This window comes from Cicer arietinum, chromosome 1 (genome assembly GCF_000331145.2).
Source record: "Cicer arietinum cultivar CDC Frontier isolate Library 1 chromosome 1, Cicar.CDCFrontier_v2.0, whole genome shotgun sequence".
Classification (NCBI taxonomy): Eukaryota; Viridiplantae; Streptophyta; class Magnoliopsida; order Fabales; family Fabaceae; genus Cicer; species Cicer arietinum.
Window position 1 is genome coordinate 48,601,051 of NC_021160.2, and position 21,385 is coordinate 48,622,435.

The window sequence follows — 21,385 nt, forward strand, 5'->3', positions numbered from 1 at the left end:
TATTCATATTTAGTGATTTTGTACATTGGAGAATAAGATAAATAGGAAAAACTTGTAAGCTATAACCGGCGAAAAAGTCTTGGGTCATAATAAGACTTTAATTTTACTTGACATTAAATATACACTTATGACATGATGTAAAAGTTTTATTTAACGTGACACTTAATAATATGAATAAAGTAATCTGACAAATATCTCACTTTGACTGACGAATTTTAATATGAGAGAAATTTGTACTATTAAACAAATTTGATGTCCATTTTGTTTGATATTTACAACTTTAGACCCAAAATGATAATTTAGTTTTTTTTCATTTGTTTGTTGTTGATATTAAGGACTCTATACTTCTCGCATAATCTTGTGGTAGTTTTTCTTTTTTTGAACTTTGGTATTTTTTATTCCAAAAAAAGAATTCAATATTTTTTACTAATATAATAATTTTTTTATGAAATCGAGATAATTGAGAAAAATAGAAAATTGGGAAGACTAATAAGCTATCTTTTGTGTGTGATACCCGTCACGCAAAGCAAACAGTGTTTGGGCTTTGAATTGTTGAATTAAAACACTTAAAAAAATTAAAGAAATTATTACAACAAGAGAAAGAGAAGCAATAAGGAGATAGAAGAAGAGTGTGGGTGAGATCAAGTTAACATTTTCGCAGTGTAATTTGATTTGATTCATTAGTTCCATTTCCTCGATGGAAGTTATGACTACGGCGGATGTAACGGCAAGCACAGCTTCATCGTTATCCCCTTCTTTGCTACCTTCTAACCTTCCTCTCTTTTCTGCATTTCTCTCCTTCGCCCTTGCTCAATTTCTCAAGATCTTCACCACCTGGTGCGTCTTTCACTCTCCCTTTCCTCAATTCCTTCACTCTCGCGTTATATTTCTATTTAACTACCAGTTTCGTGTTTTGGAATTTCCTAATTATGTAATTTAAGGTGAATTAGGGATAGATCTATTCACGGCCAATTCCGTTATCGGTTTAGTGTTTGCTGATGATATACATGTTTAGTTATTAGCACAAATAATTTTAATTAAGAGAGTATGTGTGAGAGTATGTCATAAGTGTTATTTGTTTTAATATTCGAGTATTTGCTCTAGTATTCTAGGATTTCTCTATCATTAAATTTTTATGCATTAGTGCAATCAACTTTGTGGTGTTACCCGCTATCTAGCCACTTCGGTCACCCTCTCAGATGTTCAGTCTTGAGCGAGAAGTGTTCGATGAAATATGACATGGAAATGTGTTTATAAATAATCCATCACTTTGTAAGTCGACTTATAAGTCGATTTTGTCGAATTGTGTTAGGTCCAAACCAAATTTTAAGAAATCCCTTATCAGTTTAGTGTTTGCTTATAGACATGCTTCGGTTATTAGCACTAAACAAACTTTTCTGCATTTAAAATGAATTGATAATTAAGAGATTATGTGGGAGATTGTGGGGTTTACGACTTGGTTTATCTTTCATTTAGTTTCTTTGATTTAGGATTCGAGTATTTGCTTCAGTGTTGGAGGATTATGATTTGGCGATATCATGGGTGCAATAAAATTTGTGGTGTTTTAAATACCTGAGGACATCATTTAGTTTTGTTTTCGTCTTCAGTTTTAATTACAAAAAATGTCGCACTGTTTTAAATTACAATCCTGTTTTCAAAAGTTGTGTAAGAAACACGTAATCGTTTTATATTCTGTCATCAAATTTTTGTTTAGAAAGAAGTGAAAATAGTCTTTTATTGTTTTCACTATATCTTACACATTAAAAACAGGATTAAAAGTGAAAGCACTGAGGTATTTTGTAATTCAAACTAAAGGTAGAGAATGGAATCAGAAAATGAAAATAAAATCTGAACATATCCTAATACTGTGTTTTGTCTCTATAACTGGAAAATTTTGTAATGTAGAGCTGTATGATATTGGAAATCTGAGCTTAATTTTTTTCCAAATCTTTTCTCCTAGATACTCAGGTATAAGGAAAAGAGATGGGATTCTAAAAGGTTGCTTGATTCGGGTGGAATGCCTTCATCACATTCTGCGACTGTGTCAGCTTTGGCTGTGGCTATAGGTTTCCAAGAAGGGACAGGGTCATCTGCTTTTGCTATCGCTGTCATCTTGGCATGTATTGTATGTATTCCATTCATTCATTTACGATAACATATAGTGATCTGTTCTTGATTAACCTTTTTGCAACTCCTTTCACTTTCACCAATGTTAATTCATGCTTTTCATTTTCAATTTTTCGGGTTTTATGACTGAAAAATATTTACGTTTTACTTAGATTTCTTATATGCTTGGGACGACCCAGTGATTACTTATTAATTAGCTTGGATCTTATATGTTGAGAAGTGTATTTGGATCAACAATAACGATGACTTGCATAAGTTTGGGATTTGGAAGAGAAAAAAGTACTACACCACTGTGATCTTCTTTGAGCTTCACTTACGAGTTTTATTTGGTGTGCTGTTACTCTATGCTTTTTTGAGAACTTGGATGCTCTGATTCCTAATTATTTCATACCCACTGAAAAGCAACTCCACTAGCATTTACATGATGATTGTCATGATGCTTCCATTGATAGAGGATTAGAAAGTGCATTGTATGTGTTTGAAATTAACTATTTCTTTTATATCGTAGTTTGTAGTCTACAAATGTTGAGTTCATATACATTGGAAGATGCTACAATGTGGTGATTATTAACTTCTATGTTTATTTCTTCAATTGGAATTCATAAGGAGTTTTTGACTAATGAGTCATGCTTCCTTATTTTTTGCGTTATTATCTGGTTCTGATGGTATTTGTTTACAGCCTGGAAAATATAGATGTTTTTGCTAGAATTGGTGTTTTATTGGGTTGTTTTTTAATATGCTTAATATATATAATAGGGTGGGAAAATTATAATTTTTGTTACTTTTATAGGTAATGTATGATGCCTCAGGAGTTAGACTTCATGCAGGCCGACAAGCAGAAGTAAGTTATTTATTTTGATGTTAGTGTTATTGATTTGCTTTGCATGTTTCCCTTGCTTTTTTATATACACACCCATTTCATATGTTGCTTTCTGTCACATTGCAGTTGCTTAATCAAATTGTGTGTGAACTACCTCCAGAACATCCTCTATCCAGTGTCAGACCACTGCGCGATTCACTTGGTCATACTCCACTTCAGGTGTGGTTCTGAGTTTACTGTTGTTCCAACACTTGCTCTGATAGACGTCTACTACTCTTTGTTGTGTTTAGTGACCAACAATTTTATTCAATTTTCATTAACAATTAATGCTGTTGTTTGGAGTATAATATTTAAATGAGAAGAGGTTCTCCAGAAGTTCATGCAATGCCATGTACTATGTGGCCAAACCCCATAATTGCAGGCCTTATCTTTCAAAGTATAATTACCTACATGATTATTTACTTGAATTAGTTGCCATGCACTATTGGTCTATCAGTACCTCTCGAGTCTTAATATTCCAGTACGGGAATTCCATTTAAAGAACTATTACTTTTTCTCAAGCTTTTAAGTCTTCTGTTGTTTCTGAATGTTCAATAGTAATAATTGTTCAAGTATCACCGACAACTGTTTACTTTTATGCAGGTTGTTGCTGGTGGGTTACTAGGGTGCATTATAGCATTTTTAATGAGGAAATCAAGTTAAAAAGCCATGCTATTTGAATTATACTAACTATCTACCTTGTCACAAATGGCCATGCAAAACAAAATTGTGAGCATCATGGAAACGGCATAAAAGCCTCTGCTTTTGCTGCAAGGATGCAAGTAAAGAGATAAGGTATGTTGAGGGCTCTCCATGGTGCTGGGAGATCCTGCGTCCCCATTTCTGGACATTCAGACTTCTCCTATACACAATAATGGATTCGTTTGTTGACTGGCTTAATTGATTGTTGATTATTAAACATTATTTGAGATAACACTGTCCTTTATTTGACTTCTCATTTCCCACAAATTGTGGGTGACATTATATTCATCCTTATAAGTAGATCAAGGTGTGTTTCCCAAGTTGTTGTTGGCTAGGATTTGGTAATACTAGGTGGTATATTTTTCATACTACCCAAAAGTTATTAAGTGTATGTTTGGAAATATGGTGGCTTAACAATTTTTGCGTCCCAATGCAGTCTCAAATGCTGCGTATGCTTTATAAAAAAAAATGATGTGTATGCTTGAATCTATCTATTATTATAACATATTAAAATGGTCTCCCAAATCATTTCATGACACGTCATCAAATTTTGTGCTAAATAGTTGAATTTGTACCACTTCAATAAAAATCTAATGTGTTAGTTTTCTTATTCTATCTTTTATTCTCCACCAATTTTATACACTGTTTGACTTGTACAATCTATCTATTATCTTATGAAATATGTTTCTCTCTCGAAAAATTTATTGTTCTTCTTTGATCACAAGTGAAATTAATGAAAACATCATTGTGGTTACATTTTTAAGGATGAAAAGTGTGCCTCTCTACATTTGGGTTTGGCAAGATAAAAAAAACGAGTTTATAAGCTATAAGTTCTGTTTCTATAAACTATAATTTCTGTTTGGTAACAATATGTAATGAGATTATAACATATAACATTTTTTTTATAAGTTACTTTAAATAATTTATGAATTTATAATTTATTATTTTTTTCTTCCAATTTTATCTTTATTATTCCAACTAAAATCCTATATTATCTTTTATAATTTATTTATTATAATTAAAAATAAATAAACTAGCTAAATAAAAAAACGTGATTAATAAATAGTATATTTATAAGTAATTTAAATTTTAAAATAATTAATAATTTAACATAAATAATTTATTTATTTATTTATTTTAACTTAAAATATTAAAAAAATGATTGATAAATTTTAAATTAATAATAAAATTAAATTACTATTTTTAAAATATTTTACGCGGTAAATTTTTTAATTAAGGATGTCCTTTTGTGTCATTTTAAATTTTTAAATCATTAAATCGTTAATTTTATCAAACACTTCCATCAACTTATGTTTTATCCTTCAACTATCACCTAAACAATTTCTAAAAATATCAATGCATTTTTCGGTGATAATTTGAAATCTTTATTCTATATTTTTAACTTTATCCTCAAAATTAAATTTGAATATTTTCTTGTATTATAATTTTATCACAAGTGACGTTATATTTGTTACTTTTAGCTCACATGATCATAGTAAACTCAATAAAAAAGACCGACACAAAAGATATGTGAGTTAGAGATCAACAGATAGAAACTATAAATTAAGTTTTGATCAAATATTTTAGATTTATCAAAACCTTAGTAATTGCTATTTTATTTTGTGTGTGTTTAGACCATTGCAAAAGTAAAGATATATAGGTGTCAACATATACCACAATAGTTGATCAATCATCACAAATCAAATTTACGAAAAATACAATTACTTATTTTGAGTGATGTTGCGTGTTAGGTTATGTTAATAAAGTAAAGATAAAGTTTTTTTAAAATTCTAAAATTATTCTAAATGCACGTATTTTTATAATTAAATTTAATTGATATACTTTTTCAATTGCATTTTTGTTTTAAGTTTGTTTAGTTTAAATCATTTACTTTAAGCTAGTCTATTGTAGTAGAAAGATAGGTAACTATTAATATTTTTTAAATTATTCTTTTATGTTTCTTAAAAAAGAAAAACAAAGATGTCTTTAAAGTTCACTCTTTTTTTCCATAATTCATACATCTAATTAATTTTTATTATTTTAAAATGATATTTATAACTAAAATTATATAAATATTGTGTATTTGAATCTTTTGAATATAAGAAAATTCATTCTTTAATAAAAGTAGTGGTATCATTTAATTTTTTTATTTAACCAAAATGATAATTACATTCTTTAAACTATCTTTCATTATAATTTTTTTTCGTGAAAATGAAAGATTATTGCAAAAATATTTTGAAAATAATATCATTAAGGAATATACAGTACGATTATATTAGTATACTATAATTAGAAACAAGTTGATATAAAATAAAATATTAATCTTGTAAGAAAAAATGAAATATTAATTGAATTGCGAGCTGTATCTAGTCTAGTGTATTGAATCCGAGTGTACCATTTTCAAATTACAACAAAAAATGGAGGGAATCCATATGCGACTCTTTCGTAACAAGTAACAACAACAACTGTCACTTCCACTTCAATTCAATGGCAGAAGCCGTAAGCCCTAATCCAACAACGCTTAACAAAAAGAGGCTTCCCATATCCTCCACCAATTTCTTCGTCGCCTCCAATGACGACCGACTTGAACGCGCCGCAGCACGTGCAGCACGTGCCGCCTCCATCCTCCGCACGTCCCGTCCCGTTAACTTCAACTCTCAACCCTCCGATCCCGTTCCATGTCTCAACAAGCACCAGATTCTCGACTTATTCCACAATTGCATTAAGCTTGCATCCGAAAATGTAATATTCCATAATCACACCACATTCTACTTCTTATTTTGCTTACAACTTACTATTGATTCATTGCTTAAGTTTATTTTTGCGCGCAGAAAATTAATCAGAAAAATACATGGGAATTGGATTTGATTGATCACCTTAATGATATTATTAGGGTTGAAGACGATAATAATGCCGAAACTGATTTTCAAATGGTAAGTTACTTTTATGACTTTGGGTTTCCTTAATTTGTTGCCAAATTCTGTGGACCAATATTTGAAACTCACTCAAAACACCTAGGACCATCATTTTAAAAGTATAAGTTAACGAATTTTGTCCACCTTTAAGTTTGAGAAGATGATTTATTGTGTCGGTTTGATGAATTGAGTTTGAAGAGACACGAATTGAGTTTTAAGAGACATATTCATTGTCTCATTCTTAAAGTACAACACTACCATTCTAAGGAGTGTTGTCAATTTTTGTTAGAGTTTTGTTAGACTGTCGAGTGACTTTTAAGCTCTGCTGTATGGTGAGCCACCTAAGAAAGTGGGCCACCACCATACCGTTCACCTTATTTATTGCCTCTATTTTTTAGTATCTTTATTTTTGTTCATGGGGTTTCTTTATGTAGAGTTTCTTGCATTGATGGTATCTCCAATGATTTTAGAACAATTTAAAAACTGGAATACTATAGTCTCCACCACTAGATTTCCAGAATTAATTTTTACCTTATAATTGCGCAGATGGGAATAAATTATATAGTAGCAGCAGTAACTTTATTTACATATATGTAAATAATATGCATCTAATATTCATTGATTTCTTATTTGGGTAGGCAAGCTGCACTCTTGAAGCTGGAGTCAAAATTTATTCATTAAGGGTGGATTCGGTGTATTCTGAGGCATATAAAGTCCTTTCTAGAATGAATAGGGCAGGCGAAGAAACTCAGCAAGGTGACAATGATCATACCTTTTTTTATCATGTAGAAGTATTTTCTGAACTTATTTTCCCCTTCATAACAATGTGCCTTGTCTTTTGGTTGGTGAATGGGGGACTTTGCATATTGATTTTATTCCTCAATTGTATGACAAGTTATCTAATTTTATTCAATGTTTGGTATCTTGTGAATGTTTGAACTCTGAATTATGAATGGCTGCTGCATTACATTGCAAACGAATTTTTAGTTTTTTCTTCACCAATATTGCCTTATTTCGACAGTTTTTCCTTCTCTCTTTTGCTCTCAAATAAAATTTTATAACGGTGAGAATTAACCATAAAGCAGATGTTTGCATCAATATATAATGGAAGTATACACTGATATAGTATAGGGTTGAAATTGGTATTATAACATTCTATTCTTTACTAATTCTAATGATGTGATGATGTTCAGACACTACTCTAGAGAGTGTTAATGCTGAAGGTGGACGAGAAGAAAGCAAGAAGGGAATCACCAAAAAGGTCGGTTCTTTTGATCGCTGAACTAGACTGGCATGAATAATCATCAATCTTCAAATTTATTGCTAAGTTCTTAAGTGTCTAAGTGGTGTTTGTTCATGCAGTTATCACCTTTGTCAACATTGGAATCATCTTTTGAGGTTCTTAATGTAAAGAAGTTTGATGGTGATCTCAAGTCTCATTCTGTTTGTTACTTGTATATGGTGTGGGATCGAGATACGCAGAGTGCTGACCACGTGTTCATTTTTTCAGTTGCGTTTGCTGTGGATCCCCTCTATCGCCAAACATCAGCAAAATTTGATGAAGGGGGAGCCAAAGGTCTTTTGATGAATAGCCTCGGTGTATATGGTGGATGTAGGGTGCTCTTTGATTCACTAGAAGTGCCAGGGAAGTATGTAGCAGGTCAACATGAACATGATATTTCAGATATAATTGATCTTTCTTTTGCTAGAGGTATGTTACTACTATTTTGAATCTTGGGGGAAACCGTTGCCACATTACAAGTATAAACATTCCATATAGCTCTGGGACTTACTTTGTCTTCTATATAGATTGTGTGGAACAGATGGTATTGGATATGCATATTAAGGATGAAATCTCTCCAACTCTCCGTTTGATAGTAAATCAATTTGACGAAAATAGTAGAAGACCCTCTGATTTTCAATTATATGGCCAGAAATCAGCGGAAGAGTTTGATGGAGCTATTGATTGTGAAGTTAGGACTGAAATAGAAGATGAGAACTTCTCGACTTGGCCCTGTGACCATGACAGCCATACTTCACTGGGCTCTAATGATGCTGACCCAAAATTTTCAAGTTACCCTCAGGTATTGTATTGTTATAGACATAGTCCTAAAACGTCCATGCCTGTCTTGAAAAATGTTTTAAAAGATATTTTTTTTATCAAGTGTTTGGTGGACCTTTAATGGCATTGTAGGAGAAAGAACCTTTTCCTTCCCAAGACCCTGATATGGATGAAATATTTGGAAATGTTGATGAGCATCTATTTTTTAGTCTGGGTTTTAGGTCAAAGAAAAATGCATGGGCAGGTCCTGATTATTGGAAGTACCGAAAAGCTAAAGGTGGGGTTTAGGAGTTTGTAATGGACTAATGGTTATATGCATTTGGGAGTTCAGCTTGTTAATCGATTTAGAAAATGTTTTAGGCACAGAGTCAGAAGTTCTCTGTTCTTCTGAAGATGGGTCAACCCTCACAACTAGGAAGCCAAGGACGATGAGACAGATCGAGGTTGATTTAAATTTCACAAATTCTCTTGAGAAAACACTTCCAGACATCTTTTGTCCTCCCAAGAATCACAAATCATTATTACTCCCTGAAAATAGACCCCATTGTGTTACAAAACTCCCAGAAGACTGCCACTATGAGCCAGAGGATCTTTTGAATTTGTTTCTTTTGCCTAAAGTAAAGGTATGTTCTTGAAGATGCAGAAGTTAGTTTCAGCTATCTCTATTCAGGTTAATATTTATTTGTTTCTCTATGTTTGCTGTTCTTTCTTTAGTGTCTTGGGAGGAGGTCGATAAAATTATCAGGTAATATGTGCTATTGTGATCCTAACATTTATTTTTCTTTATATATCTTCCAATTTGTTATCTTTCAATACAGAGAACATTTTAGTGTGTTTTCATGGATCACTAAATTGCATCTAAAACCTGGGTGTATATACAGATGGACCGACAGAGCAATGTAATAACGATGAACCTTTCCCTTCCTGGGGTAATGGAAGTGTTTGTGATGGTGACTATGATGGTGCACATAGTGACATGGATGACTCAAGCACACTTATTTCTCAGCCTCGTCAGGTGGGTTTAAGACGCCACTGCTCTTGATATATGATTATTTTGGGTATCATACATGCTGATGAAAGGATAATATCTTTAATGAAGACACATTTCTCATCATTAATTTTAATTTCAGCACACATTTTTTAATTTTTGCCAAAGTTATTACCATTGGAGTTATAGGTTAAGTTTGGTTATTTCCAAATACAGCAGATCAACAAAATTGAAGTTCAATACGACAAAACGTCCAAACAAGTTGATGTTCAGGCACTGAAACTCTCTCTTTGGAACTCTATTCAAGAAATTCAAGCATCCGTCGAACTTCCTTTTCAGGTATGCTAAGGTTTCAGAATTTCTTGAAAGGCTCTTCCGTGTACTGTACATTCCTTGCCTAGTTATATGTATTCAAAAGCATGATTCCCTTTCTAGCCTTCCCTCACTAAAATAAAATGCTTACTGCAGTTTTTTTTATTATATGTCATGTTATTTCAACTTTTTTCTCCATGGAAATGACTATTCAACTCTAATGCGGTTTTTACGTTTCCTGTTCTATCGCGTGTTTGCAATCAATTTTATCTTTTTCTCTTTGAAGTTGAGCAGCATTTTCTAACTATTTTATTTTTACCATTTCTTCATTCTAAAGGGTGACAAAGAAATGGTATCTTTCAAGCACATATTGGCCAACTTTCCTAGCGAATGCAATGCTGCTGCAACTGTTACTGACATATCTCCACATTTGTGTTTCATATGCCTATTGCATTTGGCTAATGAGAAAGGGTTGAGCATCCAAAGCTACCCCGACTTAGACGATCTTTGCATATATATGCCTACTTGATGTTGGTTGTTTAGACACTGCTTCATTTCCGACTTTCAGTTAAATAGTGAACATTTTGGTAAGTTTCTATGTGCAGTTCTTTTGCTTGATTTCTGTGCCGAAATTCCACCTGACTTTTGTTTACAGGCAAAGATCTCATTAGTGAACTTTAAAGCATTTTTTGGAAAATAGATAAATAGAAGATTGTGGATAGCGGGTGTCAGGATGTAAATCATCGACAAAATATATTGAAATGAATATTAGTCCATGGACCATGGCCCGTGGGTTTCAGTTGTAGAGTACAGTGACTTGTTTTTTGAACTGATATGGCGTACGTTGAGAGACAGAGTAAAGAGATACTATGACATTTTTTTACTATTAGATAGACCATGGACCATGAGTAAGTCTATACTTGATCAATTTTTCTCCGTTGAAAATAAACTGACTCTTAAATTAAAGTGTAATATACCAAGGCTTAACTTGAATATGTAAATAATTGAATCTTAACTACCATAAAAAAAATCAGAGGCTAACCTTAAATGTCTAATAAATAAACTGAAGTTTTCTTCTTCTAATAACTAAACTGAGGTTTAACTTAAATTTGTGAGAAATAAACCGAGCTTAACTTAAATGTGTAAATATAGTGTGGCATAACTTTCAAAAGAAACTGAGGCTTATCTTATAGAGAAACGTTTTGACATCAAGATTTGATGTCAAATATGGTGTCATTGGTTTGTTGCATATTTTTGAAATATGTATAAATCGTAGAAGATAAAAAAAAAGATATATATATATATATATATATGCACATACATATTGACATAGCACAACTGTAACGTAAATGTGTAATAATCAACTCGTAGATACATCTAACATGTGGAGAGAAAAGAGACAGTTTATAAGGCTAAAAATCTCTATTGCCCTTCTCATGTGAGTATGACCCCACAACACATGGACTGCTTCATACTTCAATGAATTTATCTCGTGTGAGTTTCAATAAATTGGTCCTTTATGTAACAAAATAATAATTAAAATAGTCAATATTTAAATTTGTATCTTTAGAGAATATGATATGATAATTGAATATTTGACTTTTCTACCTTAATTTTATATCAATGTTATCACAAGATAGACTAACTTTTTGAAAAAAATTAAATTTTTTATGAACTAATTTATTCATAATTAGTGAATACACAATTACAACTTCTTATAAATTTATTTATGAGATAATAAAATTTAATCGATAAATTAATCATTAAAAAAAGACGTCATTGATATGTGATCAACGTAGCTAAATTATATATTCAATTATAACGTTAAATCAAAATATCTAAGACAAAATTTATATAAAAATTATTTTAATTGATATTTTATAATTTTAATGATATAGACGTAGATTCTTAAAATAGAGAGACTAATTCGATCCACAATTATAATTAGAATTGGCATGTTTACTTGCTTCAATAGAGTATTTCATGGACCTACTCCGCGTGATTACTTTCAATAATGCAGCGTCTCTCTTTAAAAAAAAGGAAATAAATAATAAATCCATTAATTAAGAGTGGAGGAGGTGCGTAAGTATCATCCTGTCAATAACAAAAACCCTAGGATAAAAATACTCTCACTGTCTCGATCGTGGGAAAAGCATGTAACCAAAAACAAACACAAAAATGATAGTATATGATATTATAATATTTAAATAAAGAAATTTAAAATCAAGACAAAAACAAAACCAGAAGAAAACTGAACCACTGAAAACTGAATCTCTACCTATCCATCATGTCACTACCACCAGTGATATCACCGACGGCGAGGCCAACGGAGCTTCCAATCCGGCAAATTCCAGGAAGTTATGGATGGCCTTTGCTGGGTCCTTTGTCAGATAGATTGGACTATTTCTGGTTCCAGAAGCCAGATAATTTCTTCAAAACACGAATGGAGAAATACAAAAGTACCGTGTTCCGTACCAATATTCCTCCCTCATTCCCTTTCTTCATGAACGTGAACCCTAACATCATTGCTCTTCTCGATTGTAAATCTTTCTCTCACCTCTTCGACATGGATCTTGTCGATAAAAAGGATGTTCTGGTCGGAGATTTTGTCCCTAGTGTTGCTTTCACTGGGAATATTAGGGTTGGTGTTTATCAGGATGTTTCTGAACTTCAACATTCTAAGGTACACCCTTTCTTATTTCGTCTGTTCTGAAGTGATTTATGGACGGATGTAAAATTCATCTTTATTATCTTATTTTGAATTAATACTTGTTAAAAGAATTTTTCATTACTTGTTAATTTTATTATATAGAAAATTGACCTCTATAACTCCAACTCAGAGTCGGCGCAAAGTATGACTAATAAAGCAATCACTTGCCTCGCTAAAAAATAAACTTTTTACTCCCCGTGACTCAATTCTTCTGATAAAAAATCTTGTATAAATTTGTATTATTTCAACAAATATTAAATTAATTAATTTTATATTATATTAATTTAATATATAAATGTCAACTTAAAATTTTTGTATTAAATTATTTAAAATTATAAAAAAGAGCAAAATATTTTATTGAATTGTTAAAAAAAAATAGATAAATTTATCAAAACAATAAATAAAATAAAAAATATACATAATAATTCATATAATTTGAGAGATTTATGGATTAAAAAAAATTGTTAAATTGATATAGATTTTCACATGAATCTTTGCAAGACTTGGCTATATTACTTTATATTCAAAAGTATTTTATTTTTGTTGCAAATTATCAAAAGGTCTTATTAATACAAATAAATTGATCAATTAAAATAGTAGGAGTAGAAAAGTATAAATTGAGAAATTATAAGATAAGTAGTAAATACGAAAAATTCTACTCGATTTTTTGATGTTAGGTAGAATAATTGAAATATATTATTTTATTTCTTTTTTTTAATATAGAGAAAATTAATTTAAAATTACCATAATTTCTACTAAAAATATTTTATAGTTATTAAATAAAATATTAATGATATATTTATTAATTTAAAGAAAATATTATTTTTCTTTAAACTTCACAACGTATTGGGTTGGCCTCCGACACACTATCACCCTAAGTCCCTCAATTCACCTTGCTAATTGAGGTGTGTGATAAATTGATGTTTTTGTTTGTATAATAAGGAAATTAATAATTTTTTACATATATTTCACTGTTAACGTGAGCAGGTAATCTGAGAAAAATAATTTAATTCATATTTCATATACATTGTCAAAAGTAAATAGTCAGGAGTAAAATAATTTTATATACATTTTCATATGAACCAAGATGTCACATTAAAATTAATTTATACTGGTGTATATTTTTGTTCTTTATTGTATTGACTGGATTTTCTTTTACTCAATATTGATTGTGAGTTTGTGTTACGTAAATAATTATTGAGTTTATAATATTTAATTTGCGTTTACATTGTTTATTTTCATGACAAACAAGCAAAATATGCTAAAAGGATTTGCATTTAGAAACAGCCAAATAGATTATGGATTTGTTTGAGTGTTTTTCCTCGTATTATTTGAAATTTCTGGACCTTCATGTGTTATTTGGGACCATATAGAAGGGTGCCTCATTACGGCTTTCTGAACCTTGATGTGTTATTTGAGTACTTTTATGTATCTTTAAATGTGTACACAATATATCTTTAAATGTGTTATTTGATGTAATATAATAAAAAATGTGTTTAAAATATTGATTTTTTTGTCTAAATTTTAGATTAAATATATTGATATTTTAATTTTTTTTTAGAATATTTTTTCTGAATTGGGGTGTATAGTTTAAGGGGAAATAATATAATTTGATGTTAAATAAAAGGGATAAAAATTGTTTGGACAAAAAGGGGATAAATAATTGTTTAACATGTATATTGGGGGTGTATATTTTATTAGTTATACTGGTTTAGCATGTAATGAGAGCTAGCTTAAACCCCCGCTCGTCTACTTTAATCTTTAAAGACACTAAATTAATTTAATCATTAAAAAATTATTAATTTAGTCTACTCAGTTATAAAATTATTAATTAATTTAGTATGTTAAGCATTAAAAAATAAAATCACCCTTTAAATACAGTTATTAAAATTAAGTGTTTGGATGCAAATGATTATTCGATTTCAATTAAGAAAAAATCGTTTGAGTATTACGTGAATTTAATATCTAATTGATATAAATATTGATCATACTTTACAGTAAATTTTGAAATATTCACTATATTTCCTTAAAAAATTATATTAAAAAATGAACAGACAAAAAATAATCAATGTCATTTTTTTAATGTTCAAGGCTTAATCCACTATAGAAATACATTGATTAAGATCTATAATACAATAATTAACTATTCATTTTGATCATGTAGTAGTTTTGCAACACATAGTATATATACTTTATGTATGCAGGTAAAGAAGTTCTCAATGAACATCTTGAAACAAAGCTCAAGCATATGGGTATCAGAACTAATATCAAACCTAGACATATTTTTGGACGAAATGGAAACAACATTGTCAAAAAATTCATCAGCAAGTTACTTGTTCCCACTGCAAAAATTCTTGTTCACTTTCCTTTTCAAAGTCCTTGCAAGAGCTGACCCTTCCCTTGACCCCAAAATTGCTGAATCAGGTTACTCTATGCTCAACCGTTGGCTTGCCCTTCAGCTTTTACCTACAGTTAGTGTCGGTACAATTCAACCACTTGAAGAAATTTTACTTCATTCCTTCTCTTACCCTTTCTTTCTTGTTAGTGGAGACTACAACAACCTCTACAACTTCGTTAAACAACATGGTAATGCTCTATCATTTTATATTTGCACATTCAAGTGTCACACACTCACACATATTGATTATATACTAGTGTCACCAAATCATTTAACTACTATATTAATTAATAAATAGATAGTAATACATTAATTTGGTAGGTGGAAATATATCAATAAAAAATAGTAATAAATTAATATGACAATATTTCTTATAACGTCATACTTGTAAGGAAGTGATAGGAAAATAATAGTGTCATGTCCCATCAAATAATGAGAACCTTTGCTTAATTTATTTGATGGGCAATAAACAATATATTGATAACACAGGTAAGGAAGTGATAGGAAGTGGAATAGAATTTGGGTTGAGTGAAGATGAGGCCATCCACAACTTGCTTTTTATGTTGGGTTTCAACTCATTTGGTGGCTTTTCAGTTTTCCTTCCAAATTTATTAGACAACATAGCAAATGCCCCAAAGGATTTGCAACACAAGTTAAGAAAGGAAGCAAGAGAGAAGGGCGGTTCGACTCTTGGGTTTGACTCCTTGAAAGAAATGGAGCTAATTAATTCAACGGTTTACGAAACCCTTCGAATGAACCCACCGGTTCCGCTTCAATTCGGTCGAGCTAGAAAGGATTTTCGGCTCAATTCGTATGACTCGTCGTTCAATGTGAAGAAGGGTGAGTTATTATGTGGATATCAAAAGCTTGTAATGAGGGATTCAGTTGTGTTTGATGAACCAGACCGGTTTAAACCGGAACGGTTCACTGAAGAGAAAGGGGCCGAGTTATTGAACTATTTGTATTGGTCTAATGGACCACAAACTGGTTCGCCAAGTGTGTCTAATAAGCAATGTGCGGCCAAGGACATTGTAACCTTCACCGCATCATTGATTGTGGCACATTTGTTTCGTAGGTACGATTTCATTAAAGGGGATGGTAGTTCCTTCACTATCTTACGCAAGGCCACATGAAGAGTAAGGGTTGGTGGTTATTGGTGATTATTAAAGACATATATATATGTATGTTTTTTCTTTATGTATATGAGGGGTTGGGTTGTATCTATTCAAAAAAATAATAATGGAGAGACTAATTTGTATTGAGATTTTTATATCACTTCACTTTTTTCTCCAATACTACTCCACATGAGAGAGATGATGAAGTTATTAAGTGTAAGTGATGAAAAATAATTAATGCAATAGAGTTTAAAAGAGATTTTATAAAGAGAGAGAAATGATTTTCAAAATAACTTGTATATAGGGACATAAATAGTATATAAATTCAACATGTTTTTTTATAAGAGTATTTGTTGAAGAAATTCAACTTCTATTGAAGTTCAACTTCTTATTAAAAAAAAGTTTAATAATGACATGTATCAACAAATATATTTAAAAATGAACTATAATTGAAGACACATGAATAATCTTTTCATAAAATTTCTCACAATGTGTTTATTACATGTGTGAATATGATCATTCAATTAGCAATGGTCTTACTACAAAAGTGAACAAATAGGAAAGCTAGCACCGTTGACTTACATATTGTGGACAAGGGTATCCCATATTTTCCTTTCCCAAAAAGTCCTTTCAAAAATGGCAAGTAGCATAAAACCACATACCCACTACAAAAAACTTCCCCAACTCCATATCCATTACTAACTAGTGGTTGCCATTCCAACAAACTCATAAAAAGTGCTATGAATTGAACCATCAAAATTGTTGTGCCCGGTAGAAAAATAAGTGACTCATTGAAAATGAACCTACCAACATTTTCATTAGATGATGGTTGTTCTTTCTTTGTTATTTCAAATGGGGTGTCAGATATTCTCAAATGCTTAAGTAAGATAGTTAAAAATCCCAAAAAACATGAATTCATGGTTGTTATTCTTCCCATCCTTTGGTTGTTCCACCATGTTCGGATTGATAAGCCTGATTTTATGTGCTCAAATAGATTGGATATGTTGTAGATCACAAATAGAGTTGTGGGGATCCACATACTTGATTCCTGCTATTTCATCATTTGCTCATAATTAGAAATTGGTTAAACATAATGTTGTATAAGTAAAAAAAAAAAAGTCATAAACTGAATTATGGTCACCTGGTTAGGCAAGAAATTGGAGTTTGTAATGATGCAATAGGCAGGTAGAAGGGCATAACATATTTCAGGGACAGATCGTAAGGCCCAATTAGTGATCCAAATATATGCTAAGCACTCTCTTAATTGGAGCTTACCAAATAGGGTGCCAAAAATTGGACAATGCTTGCTAAGAAAAATATCAAGCAACCCAGTGGACCATCTCTTATGTTGGGCCATTTGGCCCAAATTATCTTGTGGAGAACAGCCCATAAAAGCTATTGGGTCTGTTGAACAAAGCTCTGATCTCCAACCTTTTGTGTGGAATTTTAGTCCAGTGAGTACATCCTCTGATGTTGATCCATATAACCACCCCACCTAATAACATTAACATAAATTTTTCAAGTATGTACAATTAATTCTGTTAAAATAAATACATAAAATCAGTAAAAATACCTGTTTGCCCCAAGCAGTGTTGTATTCATAATCACAACTAGCAACTTTTCTTGCTGCTTTAACATCAAGAGATTTGTAAAAGTCCAATGTCATCCCTTCCAAAACATGAGTAACGGATTCAACAAATCCCTTTGAGGTTCCGAATTTTTGCATTGTTTCTTTATCTGATAATAAAAAATAAAAAATTCATGCACAAGGTAATTAATAGGAATTAGTACTGCCATATCATAATATATTAATTTTTCCTAAGCAAAGTATTTATTTTGAAAATTTTGAAACGATGAAAATAAATATAGTGAATAAATTATAATACCATTGGCCAAGCCATGATGATCCTTATTTGCATTTTGAATGTCATGATGAGGAGAAACACCATAAATCACTTTTCTTCTATGGAAGCAATTTGTTCCAGCATATATAATCCCTTGAAGTCCTGCAAATCCACTTCCTATATACTACAATGGACAAAACAAGAAATATTTATTTTTTCGTGCATAAAATAATTATTTGTTTATTTATTATATTTGTTTTTGACGCACCATAGGCAAAGCCACAAGTTGATTTCCATAAGCATCATCTTTGACCGCATCATAAAATCGTTGTGGGCATTGAGCAAATGCAACTTCTTTTTCTCCCTTTGAATCCAACAAAATGCAAAGGGCATGTAGTGCAATTTTGGAATTGTTGACATACATGTCACAATCTACATTTAGAATAAAGGGTGCATTTGTCATTAATCCGGAGATTCTTGTCAAGACATTCATTGCACCGGCTTTGTGATGATGTGGGTGTTTTGGTCTTTTTTCTCGAGATATGTAGATTATGTGAGGTACCACATTTGAAAGACCACCTTTATTTTCCCGTATTACCTATCAATATATGATTGGTAAGACATTTGATGATAAAGATATTTCAATTGTTAGCTGACAATATTAGAAATCAACTATGTATTTCATTCAAAAAAATTCTATATGCTTATTTATTATGAGCTTATGTACCTTGATTATAGTTGAATGATTTCTGGGCTTTGTTTGTGAGAAGATATCAAATTCTCCCACCAACTCACAGGGAATTGAATTTTGAGCTGCATTTTCAATTTTACCACTAAGTTGTTCATACTCTTCCTGCAAATTATAGTAAATACACAACTAATTACAAGCTGCCAAATTTAGACATTTTAAAGGATTCAAAACTTCTAGATAATTTAATACTCTGTTTTTTTTGGGGTAAAAACAGAAGGCAATTTTCTCACCCTTTTGTTAAATAAGTGAATAAGAAAAAATATATATTAAAATGCATCTAAATAACAAAAAAAAAAATTACCTTAATTTTGAACCATTCTTGTTTAAATTCTGGCAAATCATGATTGGCCATTTCTTCATCACAAAAATATCTAAATGGTGCTCTACATTGTACATTGTACTTTTTACAAAAAGGTACCCAAAGTTTAGCAAATTTGGTAGCTTCCACAAGAGCATAGAAGGTAAGAGGAGAACAACCATCATCAGAAACATAACAAGCTAGCTTATTTGCTGGATAATCAAGTGCCAACAAAGACAAAACTGTGTTCACTGTGATTATGGGAGGTTCAAGTGCTGGATCTGCTGTTGTCACAAATATGTCTAATGGTGGAAGCTTAGATTCAGATACCCTATTCAAAAATAATTAATGGAGACATAAAAATCACATTAAATTAGTAAAAAGAAACATTAAATATATACATATGCAAAATATCAACTATAAAATCAAAATAATTGAACTCAATTGGATAATAAGCACCGTCATACCCAACCAAATTTATTTCTCTATGTTATGGAGAAAAAAAAATTCAGCTATATACTTATATTTTTTTAATAGTAAATATTAGTATAATTTTACTAAGAGTAAAAGACTTCAATAGTTCAATGTGGGCAATCAAGCATCATATTATATAATATATGATTTAACCAAACAATTGAGATCAAATAGTTAATGAGTATTAATTAATCACTAATAATTCAAGGAAATCCTAAGAATCTTGGTTTCAAATCTTGGTCACAATAAAATTTGGTGAAAACCGAAATGTTAATAGATAAAAAAATATGCTATATGGTTTAATTAAATAGATATGTAACAATATATAATGAAGCAATGTTACACAAAAACATTTTGATTCAAGGCATAAGGTAGAAACATACCGAAGCAAGAGACGATCTAGGAAGGTTTTGGTATGTGAAGGAGTCCATTTGGTGCTCATGGTTGTAATCCAAGTGATGGTGAACCAAGATTCACACAGAAATGCAACAAAGTAAGGGAAAGTGTGGTTATTATGAGAGGAAATACGGTAACCAAGAAGCAAGAAGAGAAGGAGCAATGTCAAGGAATCCATAATTCTTGAAAATGTGTGCTTTGCCCATATTTTTTCATAGAGAGGGAGGGAACTTTGGTTGGCCATTGAGCAAATCACTTGAGAAAATGACTCAACCTACAAATGGTGGCCCTTTTATTGTAGCCCACTTGTGCTTCATGCTTTGGGGGGACATGTATATTTATTTATTATTATTAATTTTAATGAGAAATAATTATGATTAATAGAATATATAAAATTTTGATATTATATTAGAGATGTAAAATTAGTTGCAAGTTAGTTACAGTCAAATGTTAGTTATAAGTTAGTTACTCTAGTTATGAATTAGTTATTTTAATTGTATGAATAAATTTCATTATATATATTATTGGAATTATCTTTTTCATTTGATCAATACAAAGTATCTCAATTTTTCTATCTCTTATGATATCAAAATTGACATATTCTATTAATATATGAAATACCATACTTTCTTGATAGAAATTATTGATGATAGAAAAGTTGACAAAAATAAATTGAAAACTATGTTAAATAATGAAATGATGATAAAAATAAATCACATCAAATAATATATAAACCTTAAATAAGCAATAAAAACAAGTAACTAGTATAATTAATTAAGTACCTAGTATAGTTAATTAAGTAACTAATATATTTATCTTGTATAACTATAAGTAACTAATGGTTGGTTTGATCTTATCTAATATCAGAATTCAATGTATATTCGATGCATCCATTGGTTAATAGTTTAGAGTAATTCAATTGATTTCAAGCTACTTGCTTTTTTTTTAATAAGCAACAATTTCAAACTACTAACTATTTGAACGTGTGAAATTTCAAATATAGTGAATCTGACTTCATTATTGTTGATAAGATTGATTTCGGGTGCCAAGATTTAGAATATATATAAGTTTGAAATCACTTGAAAAAATTTAAGAGTAAATTATATGATGAGTAAATTTTATGTGCTCACATCCACAAATCCAAATAAACTGAACTGAAAATTAATCTTATAAAATATTGTGACACCCGTGATCTTATATAGAATATTTTTTTTAAATTTAATTTTCATACACTATTAATACAAAAAATTATAATTAATTATATAAGTAACTTTAATTATAATTATAATAAAAATAAAATATTATCAATAATTTAAAAGTTATAATTGAATAGTCATATAACATCTTTTTACTTTAACTGTGAATATAAATTAGTTTTTATCTGTATATAAAAATGATTGCAAAGAAAATCAGATCTTGCGAACGTGGCGCTGA

General features: G+C 30.6%; 4 protein-coding genes across 8 annotated transcripts; 3 read left to right on the plus strand and 1 right to left on the minus strand.

The window, feature by feature from the left end:
• The first annotated feature begins 519 nt into the window (after window positions 1-519).
• Window positions 520-4,106, plus strand: LOC101514393 (uncharacterized). The gene is made up of 5 exons (XM_004487375.4): window positions 520-837; window positions 1,969-2,125; window positions 2,918-2,968; window positions 3,074-3,166; window positions 3,590-4,106. The coding sequence occupies exons 1-5, from the start codon at window positions 698-700 to the stop codon at window positions 3,647-3,649; spliced, it is 501 nt and encodes a 166-aa protein (XP_004487432.1). The 5' UTR covers window positions 520-697; the 3' UTR covers window positions 3,650-4,106.
• A 1,971-nt stretch (window positions 4,107-6,077) lies between these two features.
• On the plus strand, window positions 6,078-10,772 carry LOC101514069 (condensin complex subunit 2-like). Of its 4 annotated transcripts, XR_012162775.1 has the most exons (14): window positions 6,078-6,430; window positions 6,520-6,621; window positions 7,242-7,359; window positions 7,797-7,864; window positions 7,966-8,026; window positions 8,114-8,314; window positions 8,413-8,687; window positions 8,798-8,942; window positions 9,026-9,288; window positions 9,380-9,410; window positions 9,547-9,680; window positions 9,870-9,992; window positions 10,303-10,552; window positions 10,621-10,772. XR_012162775.1 is itself a non-coding variant. In XM_012717168.3 (13 exons), exons 1-13 carry the CDS (start codon window positions 6,176-6,178, stop codon window positions 10,492-10,494), a joined length of 1,968 nt encoding a protein of 655 aa, XP_012572622.1. In that variant the 5' UTR covers window positions 6,078-6,175; the 3' UTR covers window positions 10,495-10,772. The 4 variants fall into 4 exon arrangements, 3 of the variants coding, with proteins under 3 accessions (XP_012572622.1, XP_027190395.1, XP_073223920.1); XM_012717168.3 differs by having other exon boundaries at window positions 10,303-10,772; XM_027334594.2 differs by having other exon boundaries at window positions 9,873-9,992; window positions 10,303-10,772.
• A 1,284-nt stretch (window positions 10,773-12,056) lies between these two features.
• On the plus strand, window positions 12,057-16,366 carry LOC101513732 (fatty acid hydroperoxide lyase, chloroplastic). Its single transcript, XM_004487373.4, has 3 exons — window positions 12,057-12,648; window positions 14,880-15,261; window positions 15,563-16,366. Exons 1-3 carry the CDS (start codon window positions 12,253-12,255, stop codon window positions 16,204-16,206), a joined length of 1,422 nt encoding a protein of 473 aa, XP_004487430.1. The 5' UTR covers window positions 12,057-12,252; the 3' UTR covers window positions 16,207-16,366.
• Window positions 16,367-16,637: 271 nt separating this feature from the next.
• On the minus strand, window positions 16,638-20,268 carry LOC101512986 (cellulose synthase-like protein H1). 2 transcript variants are annotated; one of them, XM_004487370.4, is made up of 8 exons: window positions 19,939-20,268; window positions 19,085-19,412; window positions 18,760-18,885; window positions 18,301-18,630; window positions 18,075-18,216; window positions 17,762-17,925; window positions 17,330-17,683; window positions 16,638-17,239 (listed from the first exon to the last, which is right to left on the minus strand). In XM_004487370.4, the coding sequence occupies exons 1-8, from the start codon at window positions 20,193-20,195 to the stop codon at window positions 16,709-16,711; spliced, it is 2,232 nt and encodes a 743-aa protein (XP_004487427.1). In that variant the 5' UTR covers window positions 20,196-20,268; the 3' UTR covers window positions 16,638-16,708. The 2 variants fall into 2 exon arrangements, with proteins under 2 accessions (XP_004487427.1, XP_004487428.1); XM_004487371.4 differs by having other exon boundaries at window positions 16,638-17,236; window positions 19,939-20,265.
• Between the last annotated feature and the right edge of the window lie 1,117 nt (window positions 20,269-21,385).